Source organism: Theobroma cacao, chromosome 4 (assembly GCF_000208745.1).
Source record: "Theobroma cacao cultivar B97-61/B2 chromosome 4, Criollo_cocoa_genome_V2, whole genome shotgun sequence".
NCBI classification, from domain to species: Eukaryota; Viridiplantae; Streptophyta; class Magnoliopsida; order Malvales; family Malvaceae; genus Theobroma; species Theobroma cacao.
Genome location: NC_030853.1, coordinates 31,766,240 through 31,778,009, shown reverse-complemented (window position 1 = coordinate 31,778,009; position 11,770 = coordinate 31,766,240). Strand labels below are relative to the sequence as shown.

Here is an 11,770-nt window from a genome sequence, read left to right as displayed (position 1 = left end):
AAGAAAAGCGGCTAAAGAAAGCTGTATTTGGCTTAGTGAGCTTAAGACGAAATTGATTTGGATGGGGAAGTGGTAAGGTACGTAGAGGGCAGGTGTGGGGAATTGAGGGGAGGGGGCCTATCTTGAATGATGGTGTGTGGTAGTTGAGGGTATGAGAAAAGAAAACTGTGAGTGAGGTAGCATCATATAGGATGGTTAGGAGGAGGTGGTTCAAGGGGAGTGTTATGGTGAGGAGTACAGTGTCAGTGGGGGAGAGAAAGAGTAGGAATACAATGAAATTGATGTGAAGACTAATAACCCCAAAAATTTATCCCACTGGAATACAAATTTCACAGTGCTTGCCGCATTTTTTGTCATTAGTTTGAGAGAATAGGGAGGGCGCAATGCATCATCATTGCCAAATACTTTTTGTAGTGTCTGTTTTGCCTTGAAGGTAGTCAGAACATTGGATGATTGCCGGGCGTTCTGGTACGAAAACAAGCATGAAGAATAAAAATGAAGAGAAAATATTGGTGGTGGTAGTTTTGAAGGATATATATATATATATATATATAGCAAGGTGCATTATGGCAAGAGTCAATAACACGTAATTTCTTGATGAAGCATATGAATAATTGGGAAAGAAATAAGACAGAAATAGTAAGAATAATGAGATGATCTAATTTCGGAGTTTTTCAAACAGGTTAAAAATACAAACAACTAAGCTGATAGAATAAGTGAGTATGGACAAAAGGCGCAGAATCCTTTCCTTTATTAATAAAGGTGTCAAAGTTTAGTGGTTGGTTCATGAAGCATGCGTGAATATATAGAAAATTAGGTGAAGGCCATTTGCTGTTTTTTTTTAACAAATTAAAGGAGGAGCTATATGTAAAAGCTTCGGCTCCCAAGCAGAAGCAGCCTGAGGCAAGGCCATAACATAGAGACACCCTAAACATAAACATAAAAATTGAAAGATACATAAGAATTAAGCTGGAAATCAGCAGGACATAACAAACTTCCGTTGCAATTTCGCAGCAAAAATCATAACCAATGCAAGAGCAGATGCTGAGATGCACCACACATCTGTTTTGTTTTTCTTACAGATATCAGAATAATAAATAAAATCTTGACAGCTAAAGACTTGTTAATGGGATCCCGTGTTTCATCGGGCGGCGGGCTTAATTCCTTCCTTCCATTTTTGGATATTATATTTGCCATGAAGAAATAAATAAAAAGTCATGAAATCTCTTTTTATTATTTCAACAAAGAGCATGTTTTTACATTTACCCTTTGCCTAATCTAGTCCAACCTAACTTAACAAAACAAGTCATCAAGTCCTACTAAATCAATAACATAACTATCAAATCCTACATTTTCACAACTCCAAATTAAATTTCTACCGGTTATAATTGACTTGCACTGGAATTTGTAGTGCAGTATCTCCCACCACAATTTTATGCAAACCAGATGCCAAAAGCCTATAACCTGACACATCAACAATGTTCAAGCTTTGACAAGCATTAAGCCCAAAGTTCACCTTCTTGCTCTCTTTTGCTTTTAAATAAACCCTTTCAAATCCGACCAGTTGCTTGATATGAGTTCCATTGATTTCTTTCGGTGGAATTGAGTACACCATAAGAACATCACTTCCATCCCTTTGCCCCGCATTTTGTACCGTGATGTCAAACGCAATTTCATCCTCACACGGTAAATCAGCAATTGAAACTGAAGGACAATCTTGTTGATAATTTTCATCCAAATAAGTTAAGTTGTGACAATGTTGAAGTCTGTTCAATTTTATATCGATAGACATTTCTTCAGATTTACGCTCGTATGTGAAGTTTGTATAACTTAATCCATAACCAAAAGGATATACTGTTGAGCCATTGAAGAACTTGTACGTTCTTCCAGGATAGTCACCAACTGGCCTTAAAGCCATGGATGTCATTGGCAGATTATCAACATAGCTAGCCTCGTACCATGTGAGTGGCAATCTTCCTCCTGATTAAAGCAAATGTATGCAGGATAGACACAAGTTAAAAATTAGGTATATGAGGACAAAAATGAGATGATTATAGTTTAATTTTGAATTGTTGGACCAAATAATAAGATGTTGGAAATTACCAGGATTGTAGTTTCCGAAAACAACATCAGCAATAGCACGACCACCTTGTTCACCAGGATATCCAGCCCATAAAATGGATTTTATTTTGGGGTTGATTTTAGCAAAGGAAATATCTACTGCAGTGGCAGACATGATGACAAGAATAACTGGACCTTTGGAAGCTTCAGCAACTTCAGTGACTAGCTGAGTTTGATAACCAGGAAGGAGAAGATCTTCTTTATCAACCCATTCAGCCTCAATAGACAAATCTAACCCTACAAAAAGTAAAGTAGCATCCGCCTTTTTTGCGGCTTGGACGGCAGAGTTTATCATGCTATCGTTCTGGCATTTCATTTCAGCACATCCCATTTGATAATTCACTCCTGCAAATCCAGAAACACCCTCTTCTCCAATTGCAGAAAAACCCTCAAGTGGAGAAATGATTTTGCATGGAATACCTACATGCAAATTGGAAAGTAGATATATAAATGTATTTAGTTATTAATAACTAATAAATATAAGAAAAAAGAGTTGCTAAAATTCCATCTAGTTACAACCTGCATAATTCCCAATCATTGCATCAGTCGCATTGGCATGTGGCCCGATGAGTGCTAGGTTATTAATCTCTGTAGCGTCTAATGGCAAAGTTTCATTATCATTCTTAAGAAGCACAATCCCTTGTCGAGCTGCTTCAGCTGCCAATTCAATATTTTCTTCTGAACATATGTCCTTTTTGCCAAGTGATGCCAACGCCGGAATTCCATCAAAAAACCCTAGTCTCATGAGTACTACATAAAGGTAGTTGAGTGACTTATCCATATCAGCCTCTCCAACTTTTCCTTGACTCACTGCGCTTGGAAGATACTTGTAGGAATCTCCACAATCCAAATCCATACCTAATTCATAAGTAAAAATTTTAATCAGTCCAAGTCTATTTGACTTGTATCCCTGAAAATTAATGCACGCATTAAAATTAAGTGATACAGATACAAGCCTGCTTTTAGCACATGAGCTGTAGCATCTTCCCATGAGTCATCAAGCCATTTATGACTTTTCACGATTTCTGCAATAGAATCACAGTCTGATACTATATACCTGAAAATAAAAACATCATATCGAAAGATTAATTTTATGAAAATAAACTCGAACATATGTTTGTTGTTGAAATAGGTTTCATTAAATACCCATGTAAATTCCAGTCTTCTCTAACTAATTTTTTCAAAAGATAAGAATCAGCACAAGTTGGAATGTTATTGACACGATTATAAGAGCACATAACACTGCTAACATCACCATCTTTGACACACATCTCAAAGGGTAAATTAAAAGTCTCCATCATATCTTGTTCAGCCACCTTCATAAAAAAATAATAATTAATTAATAAAAATTTTAAAAATTAAGATTAACTTAATCAATTATTTTTAAAAAATAAAAATAAAAATATAACAAATTAATGAAAGATATTACCTTTGCATTAAAATGGAGTCGGTCGAGACCAAGATAATTTTCAACATCATAAGCAGCGAAATGCTTACAGCATGCAGAAACTTTGAGAGGTCTAGAATTAGGATCACTAGTGTTGTCTTGTCCTTCAATATCTTGCAACCCTCTTACATAGTTAACTGCATACAGTCCAACAACGAAAGGATCTTCGCCTGGTGTCTCCAGAGTTCTTCCCCATCTAGGATCTCTCACTACATTGATGTTAGGACTCCAAAATGTTAATCCTGCTCGTCCTAGATTATACATTGCTCTTGCTTCGGTTGAAACAACCTGCACGCACATATAATTATAATTATATATATCAAATAAATAAATAAAAATAGTAATAGATATAGATATATCCCAAGTAAAAGAAAATTTTGACCTTGCCAATAGTTTTCCAAAGTGTCTGATTGAAGGCTGCGGCGGTGAGAATGACAGTTGGAAAACTTGTTGCACCAGGAACAACCGAGTCAAAGTGAGTGCCGGGTCCAGTATTAGAGACGCCATGTAGTGCCTCGGACCACCAATTGTATGGTGGTAATCCAATCCTTGGGATACCAACACTGGTGCCGTGTCCCATTTGGTCGGCCTTCTCAACCAAGGTCATACGATCCAGCAAGTCCTTGGCCCTGACATGATATGGGAGAGATTTATCACAATATGCAAATTCATCCATATCCAACCCAAGCATTTCGAATCGGGCTGGGTCACAAACATGAACGAAGTGAGGTGCTCCATCCTCAGCTAGACTCGCATCTAGATTTGAAAAAACAATTGAGAAACAAAGAATAATATGAGAAAGGAGAAGCATAAACAACGTTTTATTAGCCATTGTTACGCTGTCTGCTGCTCTACTGTTATCAAAGTTAAAAAGAGTCCCATATTTATTTATATTGGGTGTATTATAGTAAAATTCAATTTGAAATTATCTTAATTATTATTCAAAAACAGATGGTTGAGATTATTTGTTGATTTTGGAAATAATAATAGATTGAGATAATCAGTTGCAGATTCTTTGAAAATCATTTAGTTAAGAATTCAATATGAATTAAGAAGCTAGATTTGTGACCAGGTCTTGTGCATTTGAACTGATCATACCAAATTTGGGTCCCATTTACAAATCCTGCTACCACTAATTTATTAATTAAATTAAACATAGACAATGTTGGAAGTTGACTTTTGTTTTGGAATAATTAACAACACATTTGATTTCATTTATTTAATTATAGACACAAACCTGTCTCAATGCCTTGCTTAATTAAATAGATGCTTCGGTTAATTCTTTTTACATGTTGTCAATTGTCATGTGCTTTATTTAGGTAATCTTTGAAACTACACATTAATTCTTTAGTCAATTCACAACAACATTAATCCATCTTTGCCAATCCAAAAACCATGATTTTTTTTTGTTATTTTGTCTTCTACTTTTGAATAAACTTTAGTGTTATGTGCTTGTTTCTTGTGTAATCCAGCTATAGCTGCTCTTGTCAAATCTTTTATAAGCAAGACTCCATCCATCTCGACACACGTATGCCAGCCCCAGCCCCAACCCCAGCCCCACTGTTGAAAATGTTTGGTCCTCATTTACTGAGCCACCAAGCATCTATGACAAGAAATTTATCTTGCACTACACTTTTAAACATTACACAGACATTGATTGAAACACATTGATTAAAATGTTACATTCTCCAAGCCTGCTCCATGTCAATATTTCAGACCCTTTACAGAATTAACTTGAGATCCTAAGTTGAAAACAAAATTTACTTCACAATCACAATCACAATCACAGCCACAGCACAGTGGGTGTGTTAGCTGTCATTTTCCTCGGGCTTTTGTTTTGGACTGATTGATTCTACTACTTACTCACACACAACAATGGTGATTTTACAAAGTAGTTCGTTTTTAAACATTTTTGTGCCTATATATACATATAGTGGTAGTACTGCAGTCTGTGAGCATGTAGCCAGCAAGGTAAAACGTCAAGTTTTCACCTAAAACTCCCTAGATTCCTTGTCATTAGACTTTTCTACGTATTAATTAAGGTTATCAATATTCTCCCCTTTAAACGCACTTTTGAACAGTAAAATATTGTTGTTAGGACTAAAGACAGCTCATATCCTTGAGAGCTTTCTTGTCTTGTTTCATTTCTTTCTAGGGAGGGGCCTATATATGGACGGAAATGGGTGTTCACAATGAATGACTTAGCTAGTCTTTGAACAGACCCACTGCACATTTAAGGACCACAATCAAAGCAGATGACAAAATCAAGTCTTGAAGAAAAATAATTAAAATTGAGATGGGTGAGCATGAGCTAGCAAGATTCAAACTCTGTTCAAATGGAATAGCCCAGAGTCAATAGAAAAAGGATTTTGGTGTGCTCATAAAGTCATGCCAATGCCCAATGGCCTTTGTTTCTTCAATTGTACAGATGCAAATGGTTGAACATCTCAGATCAGAACCTCTTTCATTCCTCAGTTGTTTCTACTAGGGTGCAAAGTCACGTGAATTGGTACTAATTTTTTTACATCAAATGTTGGGTGGAGGATTGTGAATGCATTACCTTTAGATTAGTTTAATTTAGTTTAGTTTTATACAAGCATGAACTTAAGTCGCACTACATAATAATTAATGTTACTACCGGGCAATGCCGAATTACACATTGATGATGATATTTGATAAAATAACAACAATAACAAGAGCAACAAGCCAACAACTAACATCTACATCTACTACTATCTATAATTTTTCTGTTTGTATTTGATATCTAAAGCAATCTGACACGTTGGCCTTGAGGGTCTGGCTTGGCTGCAATTGAGCTTACAATCAATGGACCCGTTCGCCATTCCCAACTGCTTAACATATAATAATAATAATAATAATAATAAGAGTAGTATATTAAAACACTGCAAGTCTAACCTTGTGCAGAAAGGAGACTTGGGACAAAGATCACAACCATAATTTTGTCAAACACTGCCACAATTATTTGTATTGAACGTCTCTCAGCAGGAGAATCCTTAATTAATTGAATTGTCTGCCGTAACCCAATCAAATGCTTGCTTCGTGAAATGTCCTAGGATGACATGATAACTCTTTTTGGCTGTAAATGTTGGGGAGAGGGAGCGGAGGTTGCTTCTTACAGATCAAAACCATGATTATTCCTTTACTCCTCGATCCTCATTCATTATTACAGCAATTATGCTCTACTCTTATTTTGGGCAACTGTTGAAATTTTGACGGGACCGCTCCTCCTTTTGTAATTCCCACTTTTATCTTTGTGTTTGTGGGGACGGACTATGCTTGATTCGGCATTCTTCTTATCATTTACATAAAGATGAAAGGCTAAATCTTATTCATATTGGGAAGCTTAAGCAAGGGTATTTTTGGGACAGAAGCTCAATAAAAAACCCGCTGTGGTGTCCAGTCTGTTTCTTTGACTATGCAGATCTACTAAACAAAAAGAGATAAAAGTAAAAGAATCCACAGAACTCAAGGATGAAGATTATGGTACATAGTAAATGGTCATAATGAGAGCTTGAAGTTTTGTGTTTTGGGGTACTTTCTGATTATTTTGACCTTTTAACCTCTTTCACATGTTCACGCTTGCACCATGTTTCCTGTAATCATATTCCTACCCCCACTCTCTTCTGCTGTCTTTTTTTTCTTTCAAGTCAGGGTTTGGCTGCGAAGAAAATACTAACAGTACTAGTAATAGTACTAAGGAAAAGAGATTCATTCACGAAATGGAATTGAACTAGATTTACATAAAAGAAGATTAAAGAATAAAAAAGAGACCTACAAACGGTTTTTATTTTTAAGTGTTATAGTGTGTGTATGTATGTATATATATATATATATATATATATATATGTAGTAGGGGGGTAGTATGCACTCCATGGTGAATTATATGTCGAGTCTGCTCAAATACATTTACGTGTCAAAGGAAACAAAACATTAAAAGAAATTAANTTTTTTAAGTTAGTTATAGTGTGTGTATGTATGTATATATATATATATATATATATATATATGTATGGGTAAGTTTCAGATTATATGTCACTTTCCCATTTAGAAACGTTTCCAATAATATATAATAATAATAATAGAAAAATAGAATAAAAAGTGAAGAAACAGCAAAGAAAGCTTCCAATTGTTCTGTAAGCTGCTTCTGTTTCACTGTTAATGTAAGGCATGTCTTTCCTCATTACCTACCACTGACAACTCCACATCTTCTTCTTATTACCCAATACCCCAAATCCAAACCCATTTCTCAAGAACCCAGACACATGGAAACCCTACGCCAATCCTTTCTTTTTGACAATGCAGCACGCCACTTTCTAGCCTCTCAGTGTGCTTCCCTGTGGGGTTTTCGCCTTTCTTCTTTATAAACACCCATAGTCTTAAAGTTTGCTCTTTTTTCGCTTTTCCTCTTACCAGCACTGTCTCTATAAGGTTTGTTTTGATTCACTTGCTCTTCGTTGTGTTTATTGGCATCTAATGCCAAAGTTTTGATTTTTGATTGATCTCGTCAAATGATGCCTGAAATTCGCGTGTTTTCTTTTTCGTTGGAAATATGATGTCTGGTTCGGTCTGAATCTTTAATTATATGTGATGATTTGTCAAATGTAGGGTGTGTGTTGGAAATGTGATGCCTATTTCTATTTGATTTTGATATTTGTTTATTATTTGAAAAGGTTTTGGTAGTCGGTGGACTTTGATTTTAAGAAAACTCTTTGCTTTCCTTTTAGCTTCTCTCTGTGGTTGAGGGGTCTTTGGGTTCTTTTCTGGAAACCTGATTGTCGTTAAAGGTCTGCCTTGCTTCTCACTCTGTTGCTCCTTATCTTTCTGAATTTTCTTTCCCAACTTTTTTTCCCTGAAACTTATTAGCCATTTTTTCTCTTTATATGCACATATATTCAGTTTAATATCTTATTCGATTAGATTGGAAAATTTTCTTTCATAAATCAATTAATGTTTTGAATAAATGCAAAACATGTAGCAGTTTTCAATTATTAGATGCAGGATGTGGTTTAAGTTGTTTTAGTTAAACATTTTTCAGGCATCTTGGTGCTGGTGAAAATGGCGTCTGATCTGAACAAATCTCTGTCAAAAACATACATTGGTCTGCAGTTGTGGGTACTTATTGTAATTGGCTTAGGAGTGGTTTTTTTGGTTATCCTTGGCATATCTCTGTGGCTTAGTTTTCGGAAGAAATCCAGAAGGGCTAATGACATCCTTCCTGTAAGGCAAGCACCTTATGTTTCAGAGGAAATTAAAGAGATAAGAGTTGATCAAGTTTCAGCAAACAGTGGTGGTCTGAACACCCTTAATGATAAATTCAGTGACAGAGATTCAGAGAAGGTTGTATTTAGTGTAGATAATGGAGATGATAGTGGCCAGTCAGGTTCCTTTAATCATGTGGAGAAAGATGTTAAAGGATCTCAACCAGGAGAAGAGGGAGGCAACGGGACAGTTTCCACATACAGGCCTTCTTCACATCCTTTGACTGCTCCTTCACCTTTGTCTGGCCTGCCTGAATTTTCGCACCTGGGCTGGGGTCATTGGTTTACTCTGAGAGACCTGCAGCTTTCAACTAACCGGTTTTCAAAGGATAATATTATTGGTGATGGTGGATATGGAGTTGTTTATAGAGGCAATCTGATTAATGGGACCCCTGTAGCTGTTAAAAAGCTCCTTAACAATCCGTATGTTTCTGAGAAGCTTATTTTTGTGGAAGATTAATCCTGTTGTTTCTGTTATGCTGTCCATAGCTTGTAAGGTTAATTGATAATGATTCTATGTTTTGTTTTTCCTTTGTAGGGGACAAGCGGACAAGGATTTCAGGGTGGAAGTTGAAGCCATTGGTCATGTGCGGCATAAAAACTTAGTTCGACTTCTTGGGTACTGCATTGAGGGAACACAAAGGTACCATGTTTATCTACTCCCTATGATTTGGCAAGTTGAGCAGGCTGCTTGTGGCCTTGTATCCCTTTATGAGAGTTAAATTTAACGAATTTTTACCTCTATGTGTCAGTGTTCTTGTAATCTGTGGCATAGAAGGGAAAGAGAGATTACTGATATTTTGTAAATTTTCCACTACAAAATCCAGGTTGTTGGTTTATGAATATGTCAATAATGGCAATTTGGAGCAATGGCTTCGTGGAGATATGTGTCACAAGGGATATCTTACTTGGGAGGCTCGCATAAAGATTCTTCTTGGCACTGCCAAGGCGTAAGTCTTCCTTTAACTAAATCTTGATTGTTAGTGCTTACCTTGGGTTTAATCTCATTTGTTACTCAAAACTAAATGCTGCAGGCTGGCTTATTTGCATGAGGCTATTGAACCAAAAGTTGTGCATAGAGACATAAAATCAAGTAATATATTGATTGATGACAACTTTGATGCTAAGATATCTGATTTTGGTCTGGCCAAATTGCTAGGTGATGGGAAAAGTTATATCACAACCAGAGTTATGGGTACCTTTGGGTGAGAATAATGCCCTTCCTCTACATTCAACTACCTTGACTTTTTCCAATTTCACTAGTTCATTCATTCTCCTTTTCAGTTTTAGCTTTTTTTTTTTTTTTAATTTATTCACTTCCCTTTGTTTTTACTCCTAAGGAGGTGTATCATTAAAGAAGTTAAAAATATCATTAGTTAATGTAGTCTTTCCTCCTGCTTGCATGATTTCCAAGTTATGTTGCTCCAGAATATGCCAACTCTGGCCTTCTGAATGAGAAGAGTGATGTTTATAGCTTTGGCGTTGTGCTCTTAGAAGCAATTACTGGAAGATACCCAGTAGATTATGGTCGCCCTCAGCCTGAGGTAAGGAAGACCACTTCTTCATTAGCATAGGTTGACATTTTAAAAAGGCTTTTATGTGCTGTGCTTCTTCTGAGAGTTATTTGTTGTTATGAGATGTTTTTATCATTCATGTACTTTTACCAGATAGATGTTTGCTTTGAAGTTTGTAATTCCTGTGTACCAGAATCATATATGGATAAAAATACTCTAAAGCTCTTTGCAGCCTTGATTATTTCATGATGCCAATTTTATATCTAATGCTTTTGTTTATTCATTCTTCTTACCCACCAATGACATAAGACACTTGATATAAAGTTTTTTTGACATGACCATGTTGTATGGTGAACTCAGGTAAATATGGTTGAGTGGCTAAAGATGATGGTTCAACTCAGACGCTCAGAGGAAGTAGTTGACCCAAACATTGAGACTAGACCATCAACTAGTGCTCTTAAACGGGCTCTTTTAACTGCTTTGAGATGTGTTGATCCTGATGCTGATAAAAGACCAAAGATGAGTCAGGTTGTTCGCATGCTTGAATCAGAGGAGTATCCTATTCCTCGAGAGGTTTGATTCTGATACTTTCCAGTAATCACATTACTTTGCATTATTACTTCAACTGTATATCAAAGGAAACTTGAGGAAGTTGCACTGTTTTTCTTATGAAATAATGGTCATACTCAATGCTGGAAGTGCAGGCTAAAGCCTAGAGGATAGCAACTTCTTGCTTTAGATAAATTGTCCAGTTTACTGTTGTAACTCTAGCTTGACCCTAAAATCTATCCTGGATGAAATTTTCAGGATAGAAGACGCAGAAGGAATCAGGCAGTGAATTCAGATGCTGATCCTCAGAGGAAAAACTCTGATGCTGATAGGAGTGATGATCCAGATTTAAGGTTGGACAGTAGAATGCCCCATCACCAGTAAACTTAAGGGCAACCAACATCCTTACATCTGTTAATATTCTGATGCCTTCAAATGCCCTATAGTTGAGATTGAAGATGCGGGGCAGATGCAGGCAACTGATGGAATTTATTCCTTTTGAGCTTTGAATTACGTATCCATTTCTAGATTGTAGGGAAGATTAGTTTGTGTCCGGAATTGGCATTGTCATGAGACACCATTGCCACTAGATTTTCTGTACAGTTTTTTTTTTTCCCATTACTTGATTTAGGACTTATAGTTCAATTTTATGAATTTTTGTTGCTGGGATGGAGAAAATGAAAAGAAAAACAGTAAGAAATCTGACGAGAGTACAGGGACGGCAAGTACTACTCTAAACTTGTTTCAGTTGAATACTTGTAGAAGCAATGTTGAAAAACAAAGTTGCAGGCAGAGGTTGTGATATAGTACTTGGAAGAATATTTCTGCTGACGTAGTAATAATTCAAGCTGAAAATTATG

The 11,770-nt window shown here is 36.2% G+C and overlaps 2 protein-coding genes across 3 annotated transcripts; one reads left to right on the top strand and one right to left on the bottom strand.

Moving 5' to 3' along the window:
• Positions 1,231-4,280, bottom strand: LOC18603763 (probable beta-D-xylosidase 5). The gene is made up of 7 exons (XM_018119719.1): positions 3,951-4,280; positions 3,551-3,856; positions 3,268-3,437; positions 3,078-3,178; positions 2,641-2,979; positions 2,104-2,541; positions 1,231-1,980 (listed from the first exon to the last, which is right to left on the bottom strand). The coding sequence occupies exons 1-7, from the start codon at positions 4,257-4,259 to the stop codon at positions 1,376-1,378; spliced, it is 2,268 nt and encodes a 755-aa protein (XP_017975208.1). The 5' UTR covers positions 4,260-4,280; the 3' UTR covers positions 1,231-1,375.
• On the top strand, positions 7,691-11,741 carry LOC18603762 (probable receptor-like protein kinase At5g18500). Of its 2 annotated transcripts, none has more exons than XM_007035912.2 (8): positions 7,691-8,017; positions 8,625-9,270; positions 9,386-9,490; positions 9,675-9,797; positions 9,882-10,052; positions 10,262-10,391; positions 10,722-10,934; positions 11,169-11,741. In XM_007035912.2, the coding sequence occupies exons 2-8, from the start codon at positions 8,645-8,647 to the stop codon at positions 11,292-11,294; spliced, it is 1,494 nt and encodes a 497-aa protein (XP_007035974.1). In that variant the 5' UTR covers positions 7,691-8,017; positions 8,625-8,644; the 3' UTR covers positions 11,295-11,741. The 2 variants fall into 2 exon arrangements, with proteins under 2 accessions (XP_007035974.1, XP_017975209.1); XM_018119720.1 differs by lacking the exon at positions 7,691-8,017 and adding an exon at positions 8,304-8,373.